We start from the raw sequence: 26,680 nt of genomic DNA on the forward strand, positions 1-26,680 counted from the left end.
CCCAGATCCCCCCCGCCCCCTAACCGGGCAGCACCCCCAGATCCCCCCACCTCCTAACCGGGCAGCGCCCCCCCCCCGCCCACAGCTCCCCCCGCCCCCTAACCAGGCAGCGCCCCCAGATCCCCCCCGCCCCCTAACCGGGCAGCGCCCCCAGATCGCCCCGGCCCCTAACCGGGCAGCGCCCCCAGATCGCCCCCACCTCCTAACCGGGCAGCGCCCCCCCCCCGCCCACAGCTCCCCCCGCCCCCTAACCAGGCAGCGCCCCCAGATCCCCCCCGCCCCCTAACCGGGCAGCGCCCCCCAGATCCCCCCGCCCACAGATCCCCCCACCCCCTAACCAGGCAGCGCCCCCAGATCCCCCCGCCCCCTAACCGGGCAGCACCCCCCCCGGCGCCCCCAGATCGCCCCGGCCCCTAACCAGGCAGTGCCCCCAGATCCCCCCCGCCCCCTAACCGGGCAGCGCCCCCAGATCCCCCCGCCCACAGATCCCCCCGCCCCCTAACCAGGCAGCGCCCCCAGATCCCCCCCGCCCCCTAACCGGGCAGCACCCCCCCCGGCGCCCCCAGATCGCCCCGGCCCCTAACCAGGCAGCGCCCCCAGATCCCCCCCGCCCCCTAACCGGGCAGCGCCCCCCCCGGCGCCCCCAGATCGCCCCAGCCCCTAACCGGGCAGCGCCCCCCCCGCCCCCCAGATCCCCCCAGCCCCTAGCCGGGCAGCACCCCCCCACCCCCAGATCCCCCCCGCCCTCTAACCGGGCAGCGACCCCCCCCCACCCCCAGAACCCCTCCAGCCCCTAACCACTCAGCGTCCCCCCCGCCCCCAGATCCCCCAGGCCCCTAACCGGGCAGCGCCCCCGCCCGGCACCCCCAGATGCCCCCTCCCCCTAACCAGGCAGCGCCCCCCCCGGCCCCAGATCCCCCCGGCCCCTAACCGGGCAGCGCCGTTCCCCAGATCCCCCCCAGCCCCCTAACTGGGCAGCGCCCCCCCCGCCCCCAGATCCCCCCCCCCAACCGGGCAGCGCCCCCCCCGGCCCCAGATCCCCCCCGCCCCCTAACCGGGCAGCGCCCCCCCCGCCCCCAGATCCCCCCCGCCCCCTAACCGGGCAGCGCCGCCCCCCAGATTCCCCCCGCCCCCTAACCGGGCAGCGCCCCCCCCGCCCCCAGATCCCCCCGCCCCCTAACCGGGCAGCGCCCCCCCCGGCCCCAGATCCCCCCCGGCCCCTAACCGGGCAGCGCCCCCCCCGGCCCCAGATCCCCCCGCCCCCTAACCGGGCAGCGCCGCCCCCCAGATTCCCCCAGCCCCTAACCGGGCAGCGCCGCCCCCGGCGTCCCCAGATCCCCCCCGCCCCCTAACTGGGCAGCGCCCCCCCCGCCCCCAGATGCCCCCTCCCCCTAACCAGGCAGCGCCCCCCCCGGCCCCAGATCCCCTCCGGCCCCTAACCACTCAGTGCCGCCCCCCAGATCCCCCAGGCCCCTAGCCGGGCAGCGCCCCCCCGCCCCCAGATCCCCCCCGCCCTCTAACCGGGCAGCGACCCCCCCCGCCCCCAGATCCCCCCACCCCCTAACCGGGCAGCGCCACCCCCCAGATCCCCCCAGCCCCTAGCCGGGCAGCGCCCCCCCCGCCCCCAGATCCCCCCCGGCCCCTAACCGGGCAGCGCCACCCCCCAGATCCCCCCAGCCCCTAGCCGGGCAGCGCTCCCCCGCCCCCAGATCCCCCCTGCCCCCTAGCCGGGCAGCGCCGCCCCCCAGATTCCCCCAGCCCCTAACCGGGCAGCACCCCCCCCGGCGTCCCCAGATCCCCCCCGCCCCCTAACCAGGCAGCGCCCCCCCGGCCCCAGATCCCCTCCGGCCCCTAACCACTCAGTGCCGCCCCCCAGATCCCCCCGGCCCCTAACCGGGCAGCGCCCGCCCCGGCGCCCCCAGCTGCCCCCTCCCCCTAACCACTCAGCGCCCCCCCCCCCCAGATCCCCTCCGCCCCCTAACCACTCAGTGCCGCCCCCCAGATCCCCCCCCGGGCCCGCGCTGGGATTTGGCTCCGGGCGCAGGCCCGAGCCGCGGCCTTTCTTAGCCCGCGCGTCCGGGCCGCGGGGCGCCTCCTCCGGCCGGCGGCTCACGCGAGGCCCCTGGCTCCGCAGGGCCGCGCGCCGAGCGTTCGAACCCCTCCCCCCGCGCCACCGCCCTCCGAGCCTCGACTTCGCTCCCAGGCCCGGCGGGCTCCCCCGGCTGACGCAGCGCTCGGCCATCTCCGGCCCTTTCCGGCTGGGCCCGCCTTTTGACTCATACATATTCACTCACCCTCATGAATCATTCATAGAGGAGATTAATTAGTCATGAGCATGTACCATTAAAACCGGAGAGGGGGAGATTTGTTTTGGTTTGTTATTTTAGTTAAAAGACGGGGCTGATGGGTCATTCCGGGACGTACCAAACCCTTCCTTTACGAGTAAACGAGGGGACAAAAATCCCCTCCTCAAAGTTCACATGGAGGGTCTCACACAACAGCGGGCTTTGCCCCCCCCTCCCCGCTTTTGCACTTGGTTCAGTCCCCTTTCCTCCCTCCCGCCCGCCACCGCTTCCGTCTCAGGCGTGACCACGCCCCCTCCCGTGCGTGCTCACCCCTGCCGCCTGGCCCTGGTCTCCCCGCGGCGGGGGGGGAGGGAGGAGGCGAGGCTATATAAGGCGGCTCCCGGCCTCTCGCGGCTCAGTCGCGCTGAGGAGCGCGCCGGGGACGGATCGGAGGGAGGGGTCCGGCGGCCGAGCGGGGTCGCGCGTGCGGGGGGGAGGGGGTGTGTGTCGAGGGGGAGGGCCCCCCCCCCACCGGTTAAGCGGGGGGGGCAAGCGGTCCGGTCCCGCGAAGCGGAGGGGGGCGCGGGGCGACGGTTCCTGCCGCCGGAGGAGGCCGCCGCGGCGCGCGGCCGCGTCACGTGATCCGCCATGCACGGGGGGCCGCCCTCCGGGGACAGCGCGTGCCCGCTGCGCACCATCAAGCGCGTGCAGTTCGGTATCCTCAGCCCCGATGAGATGGTGGGTGCCCGGGGGCAAAGGGGGGGGGTGCATGGCACAGCGTAGGTGTATCTGGGGGTGCATGGGAGGTGGGGGGGTGCATTGCACCAGGGGGTGCGTTTGACAGTGTTTGTGTCTGGGGGTGTATTGCACAGCTTAGTGCTCTCTGGGGGTGCACGGGGGTTGTGCATTGCACTAGAGAGTGCATTGCACATTGGAGTGCTATTTGGGGGTGCACTGGGGTTGTGCATTGCAGTGCTATTTGGGGGTGTATGGGTGGTTGGGGGCTGCGCATTGCACGAGAGAATGCATTTGACAGTGGAGTATCGGGGGTGCCTTGGGATTGGGGGGGTGCCTTGGGATTGGGGGCTGTGCGTTGCACTAGAGAGCGTATTGCACAGCTTAGTGCTATCTGGGGGAGCTCTGGGGTTGTGCATTGCCCTAGAGAGTGCATTGCAGTGCTATTTGGGGGTGTATGGGAGGTTGGGGGCATTTGACAGTGGAGTATCTGGGGGTGCATTGTGCATTGCACTAGAGAGTGCATTTGAGGGTGCATGGGTTGGGGACTGTGCATGGTACTGGGGTGCATGGCACAGCGTAGTGATGTCTGGGGGTTCACTGGAGGTTTGGGGGAGCTGTGCACTAGGGGTTCCATTGCGCAGTGTAGTGGTATCTGGGAGCGCATTGGAGTGCGGAAAGCAGTGCGACGCACTGGAGGGTGCGTTGCACAGTGTGAAGGTGTGCAAGGGCTGTGCAAAATGTAATGTTTGGGGGTGCATTGGAGGGGGGATGCTGTGCATTGCACTGGGGGGTGCATTACACAATGTAGTGCTGCTGGGGGACTTGCTGGATTGTGGGGAACTGCAGTGCACCTGGGGTACAGAGGGTGAGGGGCTGTGCAGTGAAATAGGGGTACGCTGCAGAGTGTAGCGTTAGCTGGGGGCCTGCATTGCACAGTGATGCTGTTCGGGGGGTGCATTGGAGTGAGCGACCATGGGCGGGTGCTATGCACAGTGAGGGGGCCTGTGGGGCCCTTGCAGTGTGCAAGGGGGGTGTACGTAACAAGATTGCAGAGACCCGAGGCCTCTTTGGTATTGTCTCCATTATAAATGGGGCGTATGCAATACATTTGGGGTGACAAGCTTTAGGGGGGTGTGCCATGCATGTGGGGGAGTTGGGTTACACGGGGAGCGGATGAATGTGAGTTTGCAGGGAAAGGAGCAAGTTTGGGGAGTGGAAGTGGATTTGTTTTAAATTAGTAGTCAGGAAGACTCGATTTAATCACGGTTTTCTGCATAAAAGTGCATTCTAGGTTGTTATAACCTTAATATATATTCTTCACAACTCAGAGATAGATGCAGTTTCATTTTTAGAAGGGTTACACAATATATTTTTAAACAGTGATTTATTTGGAAAACTTTTCAGAGGAGTTTTACAGCTATATCAGCAAATGGATAATTGGTTATTTCATTTATCAAAGGTAATTGAAGGAGATATATATGAAGTCGCTGGGAGGTGAACTATCTCCAATACAGCAGGTTAATCATTAATATTTGGAGGATTTTCTTGCCAGGCTGTATTAGGAGGAGAACATCACCAGACAGACATTTCAGTTGTTTTATTTAACTAAAACAACGACCTTAAGTAGTCTGGATTTTTTTCTTCAACAGCAGACAGATAATATTTTAACAAAACAAGCCTATGTCCCTCGCTTCTCACATTGATCTCCAGACTTCTTGTCCAGATCTATTCCACCCCAAACAACCTTGAACTTTTTAAAACTTTGCACTTTTAGAGAGAGGTAAGGGATTGACTCGGTCTACACAAATTTGCAGAGGGACAATAGGGTTGAGGTCTGTTATTTCTCACCTTTATATATTTATTTGTTTAAAACAATTTTTGCTGTTAACAAGCATGTTACCTCTGGAGACACAAATCCACGGTCTGAGAACTTCAAAACTAAGCATCGCTGATGATATCTTCTAGACTGAGCACTGAGTCCAATTGGGTAGATAGGAAGATTAACCTCAATAATCGGTTCAGAAGCCCCTGGAACCCCATAAGATTGGGTTCCTAATCCATGAATTATTGGAAGTCATTTACAAAATGTTTCTTAAACATGATTTGAATATATTGTTTCCTACTATAGAATTAGGATTTATAACCCCTATTTCATGATGAGATGTCTTTGAGCTATAACATATCTTAATTCAAACTTTTTATCAAAAAAGTTTGATTTAAGTTTTAAAAAAATCTGATTTTTTTTACTTTTTATCCACCCTGGCATGCATACACTGGACTTGGGGTACACAGAACAGCTATGGGGTATGGGAAATTGACAGGGTGCATGACATGACTGGGGTTTGGAGGTGAAGGATACTTGTGGCTAGTAACCTAATTGAGGGTGTGGAAAAGTGGGACCAAGTGTTGAGGTGTACAAATGGGAATGCTTGCGACTGAGATAATGGGGGGTGCTGTGGAATACAGGTGGGGACAGACAGATGTACGACGGTCGGGGTGAAATCGGGTGTTTTGTGCAGTTTGTTCCCAGGCTCTGGAGCAACATAGATCTTTGTGACGCTGTTGTGGTGTTATTTGGGGGCAGGGGGATATTTCACGCAGGTTGCATTGGTGTGCAGAGATTAATACGCGGGGGATGGAGCTGGAGGCAGACAGGGAATCATGGTGCTAATATTTCTGGTTCAATTCCTTCGAAACATTTTTGGATGCGGTTTGCACAATGTCGTATTAACGATCAGTTGAAAGTGATGCTACCAATTGATTTTAAAAATCAATTCCAAGTAATTTCAAGTGCTGTATCTCTCCTCAAATCCTGCCAAATGTTGTCATCTTCCTGCCACAGTTCAACATTTTCTACTGGTTTTTCTCGGCGCGGTTGCTGGTGTTGTTGGCCATACGAAAAGCCAACCGGCTCAAAAATCAGAAATGGTTTTATCACCCGTTTTCCCGGTGCAGTAATTTTCAAGCGCAGTTTGCAAGCGAAGGCAGTTCGAAAAATCGTAACCAAAAGAACTAGTCAGAAACCCAGAGTTCAGTTTTTGAAGTTTGTACACAGGTTCATTTTTAGAACTTACCGGGAGCCACTAGATTTAGCTTTCTGAAGATCCTGACCTGATTTAGTTTGAAAGCCCTGGCAGGTTTAAAGCCGGGAGTTAATTATAGGTTGGTGTGGGGTGTGGGAGGCTTAACAATGCCAATTAACCTGTGGAACTCCATGCCACATGAAATGGAGGCAGTCTTTACAAACTGCTAGGTGTTGACAGGAATCCTAGCCTGGGTTTCATAAGGATGCAAACCAAAGGGTAAAATGTCCTGCTCTCAGGCACTGATGGAGGTTAAGAAATTTAGCCCCAGGGCAAAATCCAGCATTTAGCTCTGGAGACAGGATAATTGGGATAGATGTCGGACCCATCATGAAACATCCTGGGCTTCTGATAATCCAGAAGCCCCCCACATGCACCGTCGCCCAGGCTGACAGCCCACCCTGCTGCCATTCCGGCACCTGCCTCAGTTTCCCCTGTGTGTGGTGCCGCTTCCTGCACAAGCCTGACCCTCCGTTTCCATTTTGCACCCTCCCAGAAACGGATGTCAGTGACGGAGGGGGGGATCAAGTACCCCGAGACGACGGAGGGGGGCCGCCCCAAGCTGGGGGGCTTGATGGATCCCCGGCAAGGAGTGATCGAGAAGACGGGCCGGTGCCAGACGTGTGCGGGTAAGACCGAAAGACCTCTCTCCTGACTGTGGTGTGGGGGAGATGCCAGCCTGGTGTCCCCTGGGGGCTCAGATCCCTGCCCCCCCTGAACCAACCAGTCCCTGCCTTGGGGCCGGATGGGAGCTGGCGACCCCTAGAGGGAACAGGCCCCATTCCCCCACCCCCCTGAACTGTACACCCCAAAACCCAAACCTTCCCAGGCAGGCGGCTGCTGCGTTGGTTGACCAGCGCTGTTGGGTGCCCCCAGCGTCGGTGTTTCTGGGGTGCCATGGCCGCGGCGCTCACCGGGGGCCGCTCTCCCTGCAGGGAACATGACCGAGTGCCCAGGCCACTTTGGCCACATCGAGTTGGCCAAGCCCGTCTTCCACGTGGGCTTCTTGGGGAAGACCATGAAGGTGCTGCGTTGTGTCTGCTTCTTCTGCTCCAAGCTGCTGGTGGACTCGGTGAGCCGACCCGACTCCCCGCAGAGGCCAGGCCTCCCCCTCGTAGGCCTCCCTCTGATCTCCAGCCACCCTTGATCCCTGCCCGGCTGGATCGATTTCTTTACACAGACTTTTGAGGCGAAGGGGGGGCGGGTTCGCTGTGCTCGGGGCCCCAGGACAATTGTCCCCGCTTTGATTGCACCCCCGCAACGGAAATCATCCCCTCCCAACCGTGAAATGAGTCCCTCATCCGCTCCCACTTCCTCTATAAGACCATATGCCGGCGGTCCCCAAACGTTTGAGGGTCACGCCCCCCGTTACCTCTGTCCACGCCTGGCGGGGAGCGGTGATGCAGATGGGTAAGGGGGCTGAGGCTGCAGCTGGGACTGGGAGGCTCTGGGGTGGGGTTGTGCACAGGAGTAAGGAGGCTGGGGGTGGGGCCGGGGCCGGGAGCAGATCCGCGGCTCTGGGATAGGGTAAGGACTTGGACGGGGTAAGGGGGCTGGGGCGAAGCCTTGCAAGGGGCAGGAACGTGGCTCGGAGATGGGGTGGGGGAATGAGGACGGGGTAAGGGGGCTGGAGCTGCAGCTGGGGGTGGGGCTGAGGCCAGGAACAGGAATGCAGCAGTGGGGTGGGGGACATGGACAGGGGCTGGGGCTGTACCAAAGTTGGGGACAGGGAGAGGCTAGGTGGCACTCCCTCCCCGCCATCCCCTGGACGTTTCTCCACGCCCCCCACACTTTGGGGACCTCTGCCACAGACCCATCCCCACCCACCTTGCCACACCCCTCACTGTGCATCTGTGGGTCCCTGGGTCACCCCCCGGTGTGTCTCCCCCATGCAGAACAACCCGAAGATCAAGGACATCCTGGGCAAGTCGAAGGGGCAGCCCAAGAAGCGCCTGACCCACGTCTACGACCTCTGCAAAGGCAAGAACATCTGCGAGGGCGGGGAGGAGATGGACAACAAATTCGGGGTGGAGCAGCCGGACGGCGACGAGGACCTGACCAAGGAGAAGGTAGAGAGGGGGTGACGGGTTGGGTCATAGAAACCCCCTTGGGAGCTACCACCTGATGTGCTGGAATTACCTCTGAGCCCGTTTTCCCTGCCAGCTTGGGACTCCAGAACCCTGCCTTGTTCAGGCAGACACACCAGCCTGCTACAGACCCAGGTCTGAACCACGCCCCCCAAAAGCTGCAGGCTTAACTGAAAACAGCTTAAGAAGTGTTCCTGTCTCCAACACCCAGATACCCGGCTCCCTATGGGATCCAAACCCCAAATAATTCCGTTTTACCCTGTATAAAGGTTATATATGTTAAACTCATAGAATCCTAGAATATCAGCGTTGGAAGAGACCTCCGGAGGTATCTAATCCAACCCCCAGCTCAAAGCAGGACCGATCCCCAGCTAAATCGTCATAAATTGTCCACGCTCTATAACACTGGTAGAGAGAGATGCACAGCTGTTTGCTCCCCCAGGAATTAATTGCTTGCTCTGGGTCATTAATAAGCAAAAGTGATTTTATGAAGTATAAAAAGTAGGATTTCAGTGGTTCCAAGTAGTAACAGACAGAACAAAGTAAATTACCAATCAAAATAAAACAAAGCCACGCAAGTCTAAGCCTAATATAGTAGGAAACTGAATACAGGTAAATCTCACTCTCAGAGATGTTCCAATAAGCTTCTTTCACAGACTAGATTCCTTCCTAGTCTGGGCCCAGTCCTTCCCCTGGTTCTGTCCTTGTTCCAGCTCAGGTGGTAGTTAGGGGATTTCTCATGACTGCAGCCCCCTTGGTTCTGTTCCACCTCCTTATATAGCTTTGGCACAAGGCGGGAATCCTTTGTCCCTCTCTGGGTCCCCACCCCTTCCTTCTAAATGGAAAAGCACCTGGTTAAAGATGGATTCCAGTACCAGGTGACGTGATCGCATGTCAGGACGACTTACAACTAAACAGCCATCTACAGTCAATTGCCCTGGTTAATGAGAGCCATCAAGATTCCAAACGGCCATTAATGGCCCCCACTTTGCATAATTACAATAGGACGTCAGAGTTATATTTTATATTCCTAGGTTCAGGTACAAGAGTGATACATTCATACAAATAGGATGACCACCCTCATCCTGACCAGGACTCCCTCCCTCTCCCCACAGGGTCATGGCGGCTGTGGGCGGTACCAGCCCCGCATCCGGCGCACCGGGCTGGAGCTCTACGCTGAGTGGAAACACGTCAACGAGGACTCGCAGGAGAAGAAAATCTTGCTCAGCCCGGAGCGGGTGCACGAGATCTTCAAGCGCATCTCGGACGAGGAGTGTTTCATCCTGGGCATGGAGCCCAAGTATGCCCGGCCCGAGTGGATGATCTGCACCGTCCTGCCCGTGCCCCCGCTCTCCGTCCGGCCCGCTGTGGTCATGCAGGGCTCAGCCAGGAACCAGGTTGGCCCCGGGCGGGAGTCAGGACTCCTGGGTTCTCTCCCTGGCGCTGGGAGGGGAGTGGGGGCTGGTGGGTTAGAGCAGGAGGGGCTGGGAGCCTGGACTCCTGGGTTCTCTCCCAGCGCTGGGCCGCTCCCTGACTCCCGCTGTCTCCCCCGCTCTCAGGACGATCTGACCCACAAGCTGGCGGACGTGGTGAAGATCAACAACCAGCTGCGGCGCAATGAGCAGAACGGGGCGGCCGCCCACGTCATCGCCGAGGACGTCAAGCTGCTGCAGTTCCACGTGGCCACCATGGTGGACAACGAGCTGCCCGGCCTGCCCCGGGTGAGCCCAGCTCTCCTAGCTGCCTTGGGAGCCGTGCAGTGCATGCTGGGACTTTTGTAGTCTGTGCTCCTGCCTTGTGCATGCTGGGGTTTGTAGTCTTCATAGTCCTGCTCCTCTGCTCAGCCAATGAGAAAGCATTGCATGCTGGGGCTTTTACCCCATGCGTTGGCAGTCCAACATATGTCTGGGCATCGTTGGCACGGCTTGTAATGAAAAGCTGCCTGCAGGACGGTGTCCCTGCTGGGCCAGTTGGACCAAGGTGCAGGAGTGCATGCTGGGATTCATAGTCTCTGGCTTGGCTTGAGGGCCAGCCTTGCATGCTGGGACTTGTAGTCTTGGTGGGCGGTACCTCCACATTAATGATGAGGGTGGTTCCTGCATGCCCTGCTTTACCCATTGCTCAAGCTCTTGGGGAGCGTCCGAGCCCAGGTAACCCCCTCCTTTCTCCCCCCGGCAGGCTATGCAGAAATCGGGGCGTCCCCTCAAGTCCCTGAAGCAGCGGCTGAAAGGGAAAGAGGGGCGCGTGCGGGGGAACCTCATGGGGAAGCGGGTGGATTTCTCCGCCCGGACGGTCATCACCCCGGACCCCAACCTCTCCATCGACCAGGTGGGGGTACCCCCGCTCCATCGCGGCCAACATGACCTTCGCTGAGATCGTCACGCCCTTCAACATAGACAGGTGGGGCAGCTGGCGAGCCCGGGGGGGGGGTAGCGGGGCTGGGGGAGAGGGGGGACCAGCACCCCCCCCGCTAACACCTCTGCCTCTTCTCAACAACAACCCCCCCCCGATAGGCTCCAGGAGCTGGTACGCAGGGGTAACAGCCAGTACCCGGGGGCCAAGTACATCATCCGAGACAACAGCGACCGCATCGACCTACGCTTCCACCCCAAGCCCAGCGACCTCCACCTGCAGATCGGCTACAAGGTGGGTGTGGCTGGGGCCCAGGGGGCGGTCTGGCCCAGGGGGGACTTGAGTGCCCCCGGACCGGGGCGATGCCTGGCTTTCGGGGTGATCGTTTCCCTGGTCTGTCAGAGAACCTGCCCATGACCCTGGTGGAGGCGGGGGTCTTAAAAGGAGGGGATGGAGAGGGTTCAGATTGGGGGAGGGGAGGGGATTTTGGGGGGGGTGGTTGGGGGAAGGGTGTTGGGAGGTGGGTCTCTGGGGCAGGGGGGTTGAGGGATGGGGTCTCTGGGGCAGGAGTGTGTTGGGCAGGTGGGATGGGGATGGGGGAGGAGTCTCAGGGGAGTTTGGCTGGGGAAGGGTGTGGGGATGGGATTTCTGGGGACAGGAGGCTGGGGGAGAGGGCCGGGGTCTGCGGGGCGCGGGTCACTTGGCTGCCTGGGGTGACCCGCCCCACTCACACCCTCCCCCCCCCGTCCCCCCCCAGGTGGAGCGGCACATGTGTGACGGAGACATCGTGATCTTCAACCGGCAGCCCACGCTGCACAAGATGTCCATGATGGGGCACCGGGTGCGAATCCTGCCCTGGTCCACTTTCCGCCTCAACCTCAGGTGTGGGGGCCGCGGGCAGTACCCCTCCCCTCCCCGCCTGAGCTTTCAATCCCCCCTGATCCGGGTGGCCCTGTGCCCCCCATGTGTGTGGGAGCCCCCCCAAGTTGGTGGTTGCAGGTGCAGTGTTGCGGGTCTGTTAACCCAGCCCTGATGTGACCCCGGCTGCCGTGAGGGGCTGATCTGCCAGGCAGAGCCCCCCAACTCCCGGTAGCACTGGGTGGCATTCCCCACCCTCACGGGCTCCGTTCCCCTCCTCCCCCAGCGTGACCACCCCCTACAACGCTGACTTTGACGGGGACGAGATGAACCTGCACCTGCCCCAGTCGCTGGAGACGCGGGCGGAGATCCAGGAGCTGGCCATGGTGCCCCGCATGATCGTCACCCCCCCAGTCCAACCGGCCTGTCATGGGCATCGTGCAGGACACCCTCACGGCCGTCCGCAAGTTCACCAAGCGAGACGTCTTCCTGGAGCGGGTGAGCCGGCGGCCGTGCGCGAATCCCCGGGGGTGGGGGGTGCTGGGCCAGGGGAGGGCTGGGCCAGCTTCCCCCCTGACACTCTCCCCCCCGTCTCGCCAGGGCGAGGTGATGAACCTGCTGATGTTCCTGTCCACCTGGGACGGCAAGGTGCCCCAGCCGGCCATCCTCAAACCCCGCCCGCTCTGGACGGGCAAACAGATCTTCTCCCTCATCATCCCGGGCCACATCAACTGCATCCGCACACACAGCACCCACCCCGACGACGAGGACAGCGGGCCCTACAAGCACATCTCGCCCGGTGACACCAAGGTACTTGCCCAAGACAGGGTGACGGGTTCCCACCGGGGTGCCACTGAGCTCTCCTTTCACTGTGCCAGGCTCTCAAGCCCCTTCTCAGCAGACCCCCAGCTGTCGAATCTCAGAGTATCCAATCAGCTCTCTGTGGAAGAACTCAGGTAGGGGATGCCCAGCGCTCCTGTGCGTGTGAACCCCAAATTATATTGGCTTGTGCTATATAGACTGATCTGCACTGCGCAAGCTGAGAAAATGCGCCCCCTCCCTCATGTGGCGGAGATGTACACCACTTTTTTATATGAATTGCTGTCACGGAGTGGGAATGTTCTTAATGTTTTCTCTGACTACTGTGGAGGTGCCTCAGTTTCCCCTATGTTTTTCTTACATATTTAGGTGGTGGGATAAGGGTGTGTGATTGTTGTCGAGCCCTAGAGGGCAGGTGTGATGGTGTCTGCACAGAGAAAGGAGACAGGGTATCAGCCAGGTAACTGATGGCCTGGCCCCCTGCTCTGCAGGGTGCCAACTGAAGGGGTTGGAGACAAAGATCAGGTGGACCCCTGGTCCCAGAAAGAGACAAAGGTCAGAGGAGAGGCTGGAGGAGGTTTCACTTTGGAGCTAGCTGAGGAAACGGAAGGAGGCCCAGCACTGGGGTCTGGGCTCTCTACCCCCCAAGATGGACCTGACTGAGGGGTCCTGTTTTCTGTATCCATAAGCTCTGTTTTGAACTGTGTTCCTGTCTAATAAACCTTCTGTTTTACTGGCTGGCTGAGAGTCACAGTGAATTGCAGGGAGTGGGGAGTGCAGGGCCCTGACTCCCCCACACTCCATCACACTTGTGTACCCCAAATTATATTAGCTTGCGCTGTATAGAACCATCTGCATCGCACAAGCTCAGAAAATACACCCCCTCTCTCATGTGGCGGGAGATATACACAGCTTTTGAAACGAACGAAAAATAACTGGATTGTACTACGAGAGGTAGATTTTAAATGATGATCGGAGATAGCAAACAGATTAAAGCAGATTCCCTTAGTAAATCAACAGTTTCCATTGCGTAGGGCTGTCTCTTGCAAGGTTTCTATTCCACCCATTTCCTCGGCCTAGCCAAGCTTCACAACGTCCCATGCGCGGACGAGATCTGACTGTCCCACTCTGCTCCCGCCAGGTGATCGTGGAGAACGGGGAGCTGATCATGGGCATCCTGTGTAAGAAATCGCTCGGCACCTCGGCAGGCTCCCTGGTGCACATCTCCTACCTGGAGATGGGGCACGACACCACCCGCCTCTTTTATAGCAACATCCAGACCGTCATCAACAACTGGCTGCTCATCGAGGGTGAGTCCGGGGGGAGCCCCCCTGCCTTGTGCCCCAGGAGGCAGCTTCCCAGCCCCGAGCAGGTGCCGTGCTCTGGCTCTTTGTCGATGGGGCTCCTGCAGAAAGGAACTGGCTGCTGCCGGTGCTGCGGGGGTGACCAGGGATCCCCCATTGGGTGGGGCACTGCACGGACCCCTCCCAGACAGAGATCGGGGCCCCGTCAGGCACAGACAGAGATAGTCCACGCACTGGACGCCTTCCGGTCTCCGAGACAAAGGGGGATCGCTCAATGTCAGGAAGGACCCTGATTTCCAGCCCCCTGGCTCTAACCACTAATTCCCACTCCCCTTCCAGAGCTGGGGGGAGAACCCAGGATTCCCAGCCCCCCTGCTCTAACCACCTGTCCCCACTCCCCTCCCAGAGCCGGGGAGAGAACCCAGGCATCCCGGCTCCCAGCCCCCCCCCGCTATAACCCACTAGCCCCCACTCCCGTTCCAGAGCTGGGGGGAGAACCCAGGAGTCCCAGCTCCGAGCCCCCCTGCTCTAACCACCAGCCCCCACTCCCCTCCCAGAGCCGGGGAGAGAACCCAGGAGTCCTGGCTCCCAGCCCCCGCTGCTATAACCCACCAGCCCCCACTCCCCACCCTGAGCTGGGGAGAGAACCCAGGCGTCCTGGCTCCCAGCCGTATCCTAATGGCTTCTTTCTGGAGGTGGGTCATGAGCCTTGGGAGACCAGATCTGGGGTGTGGGGGACTGGGTCTGACTCTACTGTCCCCCCACCCACCCCCCCAGGTCACACCATCGGCATTGGGGACTCCATCGCTGACGCAAAGACATACCAGGATATTCAGAACACCATCAAGAAAGCCAAGCAGGATGTCATAGAGGTGCCAGGGATGCGGGGGGCGGGATTGGGGAAGGGGGAGCCAGCCTGGCCCCTTTGTGCTGGGGTGGGGGGGGCAGTGGGGGTCTGGGGTTGGGGCATGGTGGATGGGTTCTGGGGGCTGTGGGGGGTCTGCGATTTGGGGGGCTGGGTTTTGGGGTGAGGGTTGGGGAGGTGATGGAGCTGGGTTGTGTGGGGCTGTTTTTTGGGGGGTTGTGGGGGACGGAGGAGGATGGGTTGCGGTGGGCTAGGTATGGGGGTTGGCAGAGGGGTTTTGAGGATGGACTGGGGGGGGCTGGGTTTGGCGGTAGTGGAGGGACGTGGAGACTGGGTTTTGGCGGCTGTGGGGGCTGGGTTTCCGGGGGGCTAGGGTTGGGGGCAGTGGAGGGATGTGGGGACTGGGTTTGGGGGGCTGTGGGGGCCTGGGTTTGGGGGCAATGGAAGGGTGTGGAGGCTGGGTTTTGGGGGCTGGGTTTCGGCGGGGGCTGGGTTTAGGTGTAGTAGAGGGACGCAGAGACAGGGTTTCCGGGGCTGTGGGCATTGAGGTTTCTGGGGGGTTGGGTTTGGGGGCAGTGGAGGGGGGTGGAGGTTGGGTTTGGGGGGCTGGGTTTCAGGGGGGCTGGGTTTGGGCATAGTAGAGGGACGCGGAGACTGGGTTTCCGGGGCTGTGGGCATCGGGGTTTCTGGGGGGCTGGGTTTGGGCATAGTAGAGGGACGCGGAGACAGGGTTTCCGGGGCTGTGGGCATTGGGGTTTCGGGGGGGTTGGGTTTGGGGGCAGTGGAGGGGGGTGGAGGTTGGGTTTGGGGGGCTGGGTTTGGGTGTAGTAGAGGGACGCAGAGACAGGGTTTCCGGGGCTGTGGGCATTGGGGTTTCCGGGGGGTTAGGTTTGGGGGCAGTGGAGGGGGGTGGAGGTTGGGTTTGGGGGGCTGGGTTTCAGGGGGGCTGGGTTTGGGCATAGTAGAGGGACGCGGAGACTGGGTTTCCGGGGCTGTGGGCATCGGGGTTTCCGGGGGGCTGGGTTTGGGCATAGTAGAGGGACGCAGAGACAGGGTTTCCGGGGCTGTGAGCATTGGGGTTTCAGGGGGGTTGGGTTTGGGGGCAGTGGAGGGGGGTGGAGGTTGGGTTTGGGGGGCTGGGTTTCAGGGGGGCTGGGTTTGGGCATAGTAGAGGGATGCGGAGACTGGGTTTCCGGGACTGTGCATATCGGGGTTTCCTGGGGGCTGGGTTTGGGGGCAGTGGAGGGACGCGGAGACTGGGTTTCGGGGGGCTGGGATCAGCCCGCCAGAGGCCCCAGTGGGAGCAGGGCTAGCGGTGGGTTTTAGGGGCCCCCGCCTCTCACCCCGTGCCGCTCCACAGGTGATTGAGAAGGCTCACAACAACGAGCTGGAGCCCACGCCGGGCAACACGCTGCGGCAGACCTTCGAGAACCAGGTGAACCGCATCCTGAACGACGCCCGCGACAAGACCGGCTCCTCCGCCCAGAAGTCCCTGTCCGAGTACAACAACTTCAAATCCATGGTGGTGTCGGGGGCCAAGGGCTCCAAGATCAACATCTCGCAGGTGGGGGGTGCTGCTGGCCTGGCTGGGGCTAGAACCCACGGAGTGGGAGGGGCCTTCTCCCAGCCCTGCCCCTGGCTTGGACCTTCTTCCAGCCCCGCCTCCTGGGTTGGGAAGGTGGGAGTGGGCAGGGTCTTCTCTGAGCCCTGCCCCCTGCGTTGGGATGGTGGGAGGGGCCTTCTCCCAGCCCTGCCCCTGGCTTGGGAAGGTGGGAGTGGGCAGGGCCTTTTTCTAGCTCTGCCCCTGGTTTGAGAAGGTGGGAGGGGCCTTCTCCCAGCCCCACCCCCTGGGGTGAGGGCGGGGCTCTCAGATAGCCCCTCCCACCCAGTGGTCGCTTATCACCATGTCTCTAGTCTCTCTCAGGATCTATAGGGCTGGGTGTGCGGGGAAAAGCATCATGGAAGCCCCCAGACAGATTTGGGGAACCATGTGTGCAGAGCTGGGGGAACCCCTCTGTCCGGACCTGGGGAACCCCCAGAATGGGATATGTTCAGGCCCCTCGGTCCCAGCTGTGGATTACGGTCGGCAGGGACCTGTGAAGTCCCCTGGCACAATGGGGGGGCCTGATCTTGGTGTGCGGGGATCCATCCCACAGGGCCAATGGGTGAGAGCTGAGACTTGGGGGGGGTGGGGGGGGCTGGGTGAATGGGGGAGACCCAGGCCTGGCTTGGCCAGTGGGGTATCACCTCAAGTGAAATGGGGGGGGGGCCCCGAGAGACAGGCTGGGGAAGCCCCAGCTCTTGGGGGCGCCGGGACCAGGGTTGGCACTGGGGTCACTTTTCCTGCCCCTCCCTCCCCCCCCCCCCCAGGTCATTGCCGTGGTGGGCCAGCAGAACGTGGAAGGGAAGCGCATCCCGTTCGGGTTCAAGCACCGGACGCTGCCCCACTTCATCAAGGACGACTACGGCCCCGAGAGCCGGGGCTTCGTGGAGAACTCCTACCTGGCCGGCCTGACGCCCACCGAGTTCTTCTTCCACGCCATGGGCGGGCGCGAGGGCCTCATCGACACGGCCGTCAAGACAGCCGAGACCGGTGAGCGGCTGCCGCGGGGGGGGGGGGGGCGCTGTGGGGCGGGGGGCGCTCTCCCCTGGCAGGCAGGGGTGGCCCCTCTGTCACTGAGATGCTGCGACAAGCTGCAAACCCCTCCAGGTCCTGCGCTCACACCCGGCTGAGTTTACACTAAGGCTTTTCACCAGCCACTCGATGGTGAGGCTCCAGCCAATCCCCACCCCGCCCAGCCAAGGACCCCGCCCTGCCCCGGTTAGAGGCCCGACCCAGAAATCCCTCCGGCTGGGACCCACCTCCCTGGTTCAGTCTTTGTTCCCCAGACGGGTGTCGAGTTGTGGGGGGAGCTTCCCCGTTTTTTTTACAGCTTCTTCCCGCTTGCTGGGAAGACCCTTTGTCGGAGTCAGTGTCCCTTGTGTACTGAGAACTCGTGGCTGGTGAATATGGGGGTGCCAGGGTGCTGCTTGCGGGTATCTTGTGCCGTTGGGCGCCCCCCCCCGCTGACGCCCACTTCCCCGTCCCCAGGGTACATCCAGCGGCGGCTGATCAAATCCATGGAGTCGGTGATGGTGAAATACGACGCCACCGTACGCAACTCCATCAACCAGGTGGTGCAGCTGCGGTACGGGGAGGACGGGCTGGCCGGGGAGAGCGTCGAGTTCCAGAACCTGGCCACCCTCAAGCCCTCCAACAAGGCCTTCGAGAAGAAGTGAGCGAACCTCGCCCTGTGCGTGTGGGGTGCCATTCCCCGCCTCCCCTCCGCCCCAGAGGTGGCTGCAGCTTAGTGCCAGGCCAGGGGTCCCTGTGTCACCGGCCGCTCGCCCCAGAGGTGGCTGCATCTTAGTGCCAGGCCAGGGGTCCCTGTGTCACCGGCCGCTCGCCCCAGAGGTGGCTGCATCTTAGTGCCAGGCCAGGGGTCCCTGTGTCACCGGCCGCTCGCCCCAGAGGTGGCTGCATCTTAGTGCCAGGCCAGGGGTCCCTGTGTCACCGGCCGCTCGCCCCAGAGGTGGCTGCATCTTAGTGCCAGGCCAGGGGTCCCTGTGTCACCGGCCGCTTGCCCCAGAGGTGGCTGCATCTTAGTGCCAGGCCAGGGGTCCCAGAGGTGGCCGCATTGTGGTGCAGAAGCGTACATTTGGGAGTACGGGTGAGGAAAGGTTACAGAGGGAGGGGTGTGGGGGTGCAGGGAGCAGCTCGGATGGGTGGGGCAGAGAACCCCCCCCGCAGCTCTCACTCGTGGCCCTTCTCCCCCCTCCCTCAGGTTCAAGTTTGACTACACCAACGAGCGGGCCCTGCGGCGCACCCTGCAGGAGGAGATGGTGAAGGACATCCTGAGCAATGCGCACATCCAGAACGAGCTGGAGAGGGAGTTCGAGAAGATGCGCGAGGACCGCGAGGTGCTACGGGTCATCTTCCCCACCGGCGACAGCAAGGTGAGCGGGTCAGCGCGGGACCCAGGAGTCCCGGCCCCCCTCCTCTGACCCACCAGCCCCCATCCCGCTCCCAGAGCCGGGGAGAGAACCCAGGAGTCCTGGCTCCCAGCCCCGGGCTCTAACCACTAGCCCCCACTCCCCTCCCAGAGTGGGGGAGAGAACCCAGGCGTCCGGGCTCCCAGCCCCCCCTCCTCTTAACTCTAAACCTCAGGACCCGGCAGTGTGGGGCTAGGCTCTGGATTGTGCCATGTGCTGAGCCCCCAGCAGTGGGGTATGGGGGGGCTGGATCTGGACTGGACCATGTGCTGAGCTGCTGTCCCGTCCCCCCCCCAGGTGGTCTTGCCCTGCAACTTGCTTCGCATGATCTGGAACGCCCAGAAGATCTTCCACATCAACGCACGCCTGCCCTCCGACCTGCACCCCATCAAGGTGGTGGAAGGTGGGTCTTCCCCCCCCGGCCCCGTCGAGGGGCCAGCCGGCCCCATGGCATACTGGGACAGCCTGGGGAGTGGGGGGGGTTCCTCTGTGGGGACCCTGAAACTGACCTGGGGGGTGTTGCAGGACCAGTGGGTCTGACCTTTGGGGGTGTGGGAATACCCACCTGGAGGGGCCTCTTCCAGGTTGGGGAAGGATAGAGGCTTCGGGGGCCTGTGGTCTGATCCGGTGCGGGGGTGGGGGGAGTCTACCAGCCCTGGAGGAGCCTCTGGTCCAATCCAGTGCCAGGGCTGGGGGGCCTACCGGACTGGAAGGGGCCAATGGTCTGGTCTGATCTGTGGGTGGGGAAGGATACCAGCCTTGGGGGCCTGTGGGCTGATCCGAGACTCCGGGGGCGGGGGGGGTGTTGCTGGCCTGGAGGGGCCCAGGCTTCAATCCAGGGGGTGCTGGCCTAGGGGGCCCAAGGTCCAGTCCAGGGGGGTCTGCTGGCTTGGGGAGGGCCTGGGGTCTGGTCCAATGCGGGGGGGGGGAAGGGTGTCTGGTCTGCTCTGATCTGATCCGGGTGAGGGGAGGATACAGTCCTGGGGTGCCCATGGGCAGATCTGGGGGGCGGGGGGGACTGTACCGGCCATGGGGCGGATACAGGGGGCAGTGTACCAGCCTGAGGGGCCTGTGAGCGGCGCTGGAGGGCAGGTGGGGAGTGTACCGGGCTGGGGCGGTTCCGGGGGTGTTGGGGTGACCCTGGGGTGTGTCTGATGCTGCCCCCCCCCCCCGCCCCCCAGGCGTGAAGGAGCTGAGCAAGAAGCTGGTGATCGTGAACGGGGACGACCCGCTGAGCCGGCAGGCCCAGGAAAACGCCACCCTCCTCTTCAACATCCACCTGCGCTCCACCCTCTGCAGCCGGCGCATGGTGGAGGAGTTCCGGCTCAGCGGGGAGGCCTTCGACTGGCTGCTGGGCGAGATCGAGTCCAAGTTCAACCAGGCCATCGTAAGTGCCGGGGGCGGGCGGGCGGAGGCGGGGCCGGGGTGGGCAGACATGGGCTGGGGTGGGCGGGACGCTGGTGGGAGATGGGCCCGTGGGGTTGGTCTGGCCAGGGGGAGATGGGACCGGTGCGGGTGGGACGCCCGAGGGAACGGGTGGGACGCCCGAGGGAACGGGCGGGGGGGACGAGGCGGGGCCGGGAACGGGGGGGGGGGACGAGGCGGGGCCGGTGCGGGCGGGACGCCCGAGGGAACGGGGGGGGGAGACGAGGCGGGGCCGGTTCCTCCCTCTCTCCGGTTCTGATGCCGTCTCCCCCACCCGCAGGCTCACCCTGGCGAGATGGTGGGCGCCCTGGCGGCCCAGTCGCTGGGCGAGCCCGCCACCCAGATGACCCTGAACACCTTCCACTACGCCGGCGTCTCGGCCAAAAACGTCACACTGGGCGTGCCCCGCCTCAAGGAGCTCATCAACATCTCCAAGAAACCCAAGACGCCCTCCCTCACCGTCTTCCTGCTGGGGCAGTCCGCCCGGGACGCCGAGCGGGCCAAGGTAATGCCGCGGGGCTCTGGCGTTGCTCGGGGGGCCATCGGGGGGAGGCTGTGTGGGGTCCCCCTTACCCCGTCTCTCTCCCCCGCAGGATATCCTGTGCCGGCTGGAGCACACGACACTGCGCAAGGTGACGGCCAACACGGCCATCTACTACGACCCCAACCCGCAGAGCACGGTGGTGGCGGAAGACCAGGAGTGGGTCAACGTCTACTACGAGATGCCCGACTTCGACGTGAGCCGCATCTCGCCGTGGCTGCTGCGCGTCGAGCTCGACCGCAAGCACATGACTGACCGCAAGCTCACCATGGAGCAGATCGCCGAGAAGATCAACGCCGGTGAGGGGGCCGGGGGGCGACGTGCGGGGCCCATCTTCCCCCCCCCCCACCACCACACACACCTCCGAGGTGGCAGGAGCCTTCATGCTATCCCAGCCGGGGAGGGGGGCAGAGATGTGTTCCTCACCCCCCAAGCTCGGATTTGAGGCAGACTCCAGTCCACTCTCATGCTTCAAGGCTGCAGCCTACAGGGGTCAGGAAGTATTTATGGGAAATCAGGCACCCGTGTGAGGCTTTTTTCCCCCACTTTCCTCTGAAGAATCAGAGCTCACCCCACAGTGGTAGATGGGTTATGGGGTGGGGAGCCTCTCTGGGGAAAGGGGGTCTGACCCATGGCGGGAAGCAGGCTGCGGCTGACGGCTCCCCCTCTCCGCCGCAGGCTTCGGGGATGACTTGAACTGCATCTTCAACGACGACAACGCGGAGAAGCTGGTGCTGCGGATCCGCATCATGAACAGCGACGAGAACAAGATGCAGGAGGTGGGTGCCCGGGGCGGGGGGGGCATCCGGCCTCTCCCAGCTGCGGGGGGGGGGGGAGCGCGAGGGGGGGGCCGCTGGCTGAAGCTAACCCGGCCCCTCTCCCCGTGTGGCGCAGGAGGAGGAGGTGGTGGACAAGATGGACGACGACGTTTTCCTTCGCTGCATCGAGTCCAACATGCTGACGGACATGACGCTGCAGGGCATCGAGCAGATTAGCAAGGTGAGGGGCCTCCGCCGGCCCCGGGGGGGCTAGGCCGGCCCCGGGGCACCCTGGGTAACTGGGCCACAGCCGGGGAGTTACAGAGCCGAGCTAGGCCGGCCCCGGTGCACTCTGCGGCAGGAGCCGGGCAAAAGGCTCGGTAGGGGGCGCTCGCTCGGTGCCCACCGCCACGGATGTGAAACCAGGGTCCGCATCAGTGAACCCCACTGAACCCCCCGCCGCCCCCCGGGCCTGTCACATCAATCCAGGTGTGAACCCTGGTGTCCTGGCCCATTAGGTCACTCCCTGTCCTCTCCTGCAGCTTCAGTTGCACCATGTCTTTCACTTCCTGTCCTAAACTACTGGTACCATGTCTGTGCGGCTGTTCAACCCACGGCCCACCCCAGCAGCAGCTTCATTTCAACAAAGGGATCCCCAGAGGTGGCCGCATCTCGGCGCCGGGCGAGGGGTCCCTGCCTGGCCCCCTGGGGGCGCAGTGTTGACCTCCCCTGTGCCCCCACCCCCCCCCCAGGTGTATATGCACCTGCCCCAGACGGACAACAAGAAGAAGATCATTATCACGGAGGACGGGGAGTTCAAGGCCCTGCAGGAGTGGATCCTAGAGACGGACGGGGTCAGCCTCATGAGGGTGCTGAGCGAGAAGGACGTGGACCCCGTGCGCACCACCTCCAATGACATCGTCGAGATCTTCACCGTGAGTCCGGACGCCTGGGTTCTCGCCCCGGCGCTGGCAGGGGAGTGGGGGCTGGTGGGTTAGACGGGGGGGGCGGGCTGGGAGCCAGGACTCCTGGGTTCCATCTCCAGCAGGGGAGTGGGATCTAGTGGTTACAGCAAGGGGGGCTGGGAGCCAGGACTCCTGGGTTCTCTCCCCGGCTCTGGGAGTGGGGGCGAGCAGGGGGGGCTGGGAGGCAGGACTCCTGGGTTCTCTCCCCAGCTCCGGCAGGGGACTGGGGGGCTGGTGGGTTACAGCAGGGAGGGCTGGGGGGAGATCCTGCAGTATCTGGGCCCGTTGCCCGCCCCCGCAGAGGGGGCACCATGCTCAGTGGGCTCTGGTGACACCCCCCCTCACCCCCCCCAGGTGCTGGGCATCGAGGCGGTGCGCAAGGCCCTGGAGCGGGAGCTTTACCACGTCATCTCCTTCGACGGCTCCTACGTCAACTACCGCCACCTGGCGCTGCTGTGCGACACCATGACCTGCCGCGGGCACCTCATGGCCATCACCCGGCACGGGGTCAACCGCCAGGACACCGGCCCCCTCATGAAGTGCTCCTTCGAGGAGACGGTGAGCCGGGGCCCTCCTGCAGGGGGCGCTGTGCGGGGGGGGGAGCGCCTGGCTCTTCCAGCCCCGGCCTCTCCCAGCAGGGGGGCTGGCTATGGGGAGGTCTCCCGGCTACCCCAGTCCCAGCCCCTTTCAGCAGGGGGCCCTGTGGGGCAGGAGGGCTGGCTGTGGGGGAGCTCCTGGCTATTCCAGCCCCGGCCTCTCCCGGCAGGGGGTGCTGTGGGGCGGGGGGCTGCCTATGGGGGGGTCTTCTGGCTACCCCAGTCCCAGCCCCTTTCAGCAGGGGGCCCTGTGGGGCAGGAGGGCTGGCTGTGGGGGAGCTCCTGGCTATTCCAGCCCTGGGCTGTCCCAGCAGGGGGTGCTGTGGGGGGAGCTTGCAGCTCCTCCAGTCCCGGCCTCTCCCAGCAGGGGACGCTGTGGGGCAGGAGCGCTGGCTGTGGGGGATGCTCCCAGCTTCTCCAGTCCCAACCCCTCCCAAAAGGGGGTGCTGTGGGGAGTGGGGCAGGGTGCTGGCTGGGGTGGGGGGGGGGGGCTCCCGGCTACCCCAGTCCCAGCAGGGGGTGCTGTGGGGAGGGGGCTGGCTGTTGGGGGGAGCTTCTGGCTATTCCAGCCCTGGCCTCTCCCAGCAGGGGGCGCTGTGGGGGGTGCTCCCGGCTCCACCCCTGACCCCCGGCTCCCCGCCGCCCCCTGCAGGTGGACGTGCTGATGGAGGCGGCGGCCCACGGGGAGAGCGACCCCATGAAGGGGGTGTCGGAGAACATCATGCTGGGGCAGCTGGCGCCCGCTGGCACCGGCTGCTTCGACCTGCTGCTGGACGCCGAGAAGTGCAAATACGGCATGGAGATCCCCACCAACATCCCCGGGCTGGGCGTGGGCGTCCGTGAGTACCCGCCGGGGGCCGGACGCCTGGGTTCTCTCCCCGGCGCTGGGAGCGGGCTGGGGGCTGGTGGGATAGAGAGAGGGGGCTGGGAGGCCGGACGCCTGGGTTCTCTCCCTGGCTCTGGGAGCAGGCTGGGGGCTGGTGGGATAGAGCAGAGGGGGCTGGGAGGCAGGACGCCTGGGTTCTCTTCCCGGCGCTGGGAGCGGGCTGGGGGCTGGTGGGATAGAGCAGAGGGGGGCTGGGAGGCAGGACGCCTGGGTTCTCTTCCCAGCGCTGGGAGCTGGTGGGATAGAGCAGAGGGGGCTGGGAGGCAGGACGCCTGGGTTCTCTTCCCAGCGCTGGGAGCTGGTGGGATAGAGCAGAGGGGGCTGGCAGGCAGGACGCCTGGGTTCTCTCCCCGGCGCTGGGAGCGGGCTGGTGGCTGGTGGGATAGAGCAGGGGTCCTGGGAGGCAGGACGCCTGGGTTCTCTCCCCGGCGCTGGGAGCTGGTGGGATAGAGCAGGGGGGGGCTTGGAGGCAGGACGCCTGGGTTCTCTCCCTGGCTCTGGGAGGGGAGTGAGGGCTGGTGGTTAGGGGAGGGGGCTGGGAGCCAGGATGGCTTTTGGGGGGCAGTGGGGGGTGGGGGATGTCCCTCCGTCACCCCGCTCCTGTCGGCTCTAACATTTTGCTCTCCTTCCCCACAGCCACCGGCATGTTCTTCGGCTCGGCCCCCAGCCCCATGGGGGGGATGTCGCCCGCCATGACCCCCTGGAACCTGGGGGCCACCCCGGCCTACGGAGCCTGGTCCCCGAGTGTCGGTGCGTGGGGGGGGTGGGGGTGGAGTTATCCCTTTGTGGGCAGTGGATCGGTTCTGCCCCCCCCCCCTTACTCCCAGTCGGGGGTGAAATTGACTCTGCTAACCCGCCCCTCTTTGTCGCCCCCCACAGGCAGCGGCATGACCCCCGGCGCTGCCGGTTTCTCCCCCAGCGCTGCCTCCGATGCCAGCGGTTTCAGCCCGGGCTATTCCCCGGCGTGGTCCCCCACCCCTGGCTCGCCCGGCTCCCCGGGGCCCTCCAGCCCCTACGTCCCATCGCCAGGTGAGTGTCGGGGCTTGGCCCGTGTCCCCCGCCCCCCGGCGCGCTCCCCCGCCTCTAACGACGCCTCTTCCTCTGCCCCACAGGTGGGGCCATGTCTCCCAGCTACTCCCCGACGTCGCCGGCTTACGAGCCCCGCTCGCCCGGAGGCTACACGCCCCAGAGCCCCAGCTACAGCCCCACGTCCCCCTCGTACAGCCCCACGTCCCCCTCCTACTCTCCCACCAGCCCCAACTACAGCCCGACCAGCCCCAGCTACAGCCCCACGTCGCCCAGCTACAGCCCGACCAGCCCCAGCTACAGCCCCACGTCGCCCAGCTACAGTCCGACCAGCCCTAGTTACAGCCCCACTAGCCCCAGCTACAGTCCGACCAGCCCCAGTTACAGCCCCACGTCCCCCAGCTACAGCCCAACAAGCCCCAGCTACAGCCCCACATCGCCTAGCTACAGCCCCACTAGCCCTAGCTACAGCCCGACGTCACCTAGCTACAGCCCCACTAGTCCAAGCTACAGCCCGACGTCCCCCAGCTACAGTCCCACTTCGCCCAGCTACAGTCCGACCAGCCCCAATTACAGCCCGACGTCCCCCAACTACACCCCCACCAGCCCCAGCTACAGCCCGACGTCGCCCAGCTACAGCCCCACCAGCCCCAACTATACCCCGACCTCGCCAAACTACAGCCCCACCTCTCCCAGCTACAGCCCGACAAGTCCCAGCTACAGCCCAACATCACCGAGCTACTCGCCCTCCAGTCCCCGCTACACCCCGCAATCGCCAACCTACACCCCCAGTTCGCCCAGCTACAGCCCCAGTAGCCCCAGCTACAGCCCGACCAGTCCCAAGTACACCCCCACCAGCCCCTCCTACAGCCCCAGCTCGCCTGAGTACACCCCGACTTCTCCCAAGTACAGCCCCACCTCCCCCAAATACAGCCCCACCTCCCCCAAGTACAGCCCCACGTCGCCGACCTACAGCCCAACAACCCCCAAGTACAGCCCCACCTCGCCAACTTACTCCCCGACCTCCCCCGTCTACACCCCGACCTCCCCCAAGTACTCCCCGACCTCGCCCACCTACAGCCCCACCTCGCCCAAGTACAGCCCCACCTCCCCCACCTACAGCCCCACCTCGCCCAAGGGCTCGACCTACTCCCCAACTTCACCCGGCTACAGCCCCACCTCGCCGACCTACAGCCTCACCAGCCCGGCCATCAGCCCCGACGACAGCGACGAAGACAACTGAGGGGGCGGCGTGCCTACGTCCTTGCAGCGCGGGGGCGCGTGAGCCAATTAAATGGGGGGGGTGGGCAGGGAGGAGACCTGTTGCAATCAGGAGTGTCTGATCTTTTTTGGTGGGGGAGTGGTCACCCCAGGAAATACGAGGGGCCAGGAGTGTTTGATCTCCATTGGGGTAGACCGGGGGGATGACCCCCCCTTAAATTCCTTACTGGGCAATCCAAGGGGGGCAGGAATATGGGGGGGGGGCATGGATTCATGACCCCCCAAAAAACAGGGCAAGATTGTGCCTCCTGTTTTAATTCTCTTTGTAGATACATTTAGACTACCTAGCCAGCGGGGTGGGGGGGGTCACATTGCTGCCCCCCTCCTGGCGTGATACAGCCAGGACTGCGAGCGGCGTTCCGTTACCTTAGTTTAAGCCTTTTCTCCCGGCGCTTGGAGCTGTTTGTTTTGTTAGGTGTGTCGGTTCATATTCCGCCCCCCCACCCCCACCCCACCCCCCCGGCGACGTGAGAGCCGATTTTAACCAGCGTAGAAAATCTTCGGGGGGACGGTTACGGGGACGCCTGATTGCTCTGGACTTTTAATCAAACTTCCCTCTAGCGCTGTTTGTTTGTGTGTGTGTGTGGGGGGGGTGTCTCGGTTGCTCCCCAGTTCCACCCACCCATGCCGGGGGGGGGTGAATAACCGATTGTAAATGACCCCCCCCCCAGCTTCTATGATTTTTTTTTGTCTTAACTTGACTTCCCTGTGTGGAGGGAGAAATAACTGTACCTTTGTGAGGGAAATAAACGTTTTAGTAATTTTGATCAAGGTGCGTT

The 26,680-nt window shown here is 63.2% G+C and overlaps 1 protein-coding gene across 1 annotated transcript; it reads left to right on the forward strand.

Moving 5' to 3' along the window:
* The first annotated feature begins 2,817 nt into the window (after positions 1 to 2,817).
* Positions 2,818 to 26,668, forward strand: LOC144258231 (DNA-directed RNA polymerase II subunit RPB1-like). The gene is given in 31 exon segments (XM_077806637.1): positions 2,818 to 3,023; positions 6,603 to 6,735; positions 7,042 to 7,178; positions 8,002 to 8,175; positions 9,309 to 9,590; positions 9,753 to 9,914; positions 10,372 to 10,530; positions 10,532 to 10,593; positions 10,707 to 10,839; positions 11,303 to 11,427; positions 11,690 to 11,810; positions 11,812 to 11,901; positions 12,004 to 12,213; positions 13,364 to 13,532; positions 14,304 to 14,398; positions 15,752 to 15,955; positions 16,762 to 16,984; positions 17,483 to 17,666; positions 18,216 to 18,387; positions 18,721 to 18,826; positions 19,605 to 19,810; positions 20,129 to 20,353; positions 20,442 to 20,688; positions 21,068 to 21,168; positions 21,284 to 21,388; positions 21,900 to 22,082; positions 22,467 to 22,670; positions 23,361 to 23,547; positions 24,231 to 24,344; positions 24,474 to 24,623; positions 24,707 to 26,668. Coding segments are annotated over 31 exon segments (5,910 nt in total). The 5' UTR covers positions 2,818 to 2,933; the 3' UTR covers positions 25,864 to 26,668.
* The last annotated feature ends 12 nt before the right edge of the window (positions 26,669 to 26,680 follow it).

This window comes from Eretmochelys imbricata, chromosome 28 (assembly GCF_965152235.1).
Source record: "Eretmochelys imbricata isolate rEreImb1 chromosome 28, rEreImb1.hap1, whole genome shotgun sequence".
Lineage (NCBI taxonomy): Eukaryota > Metazoa > Chordata > Testudines > Cheloniidae > Eretmochelys > Eretmochelys imbricata.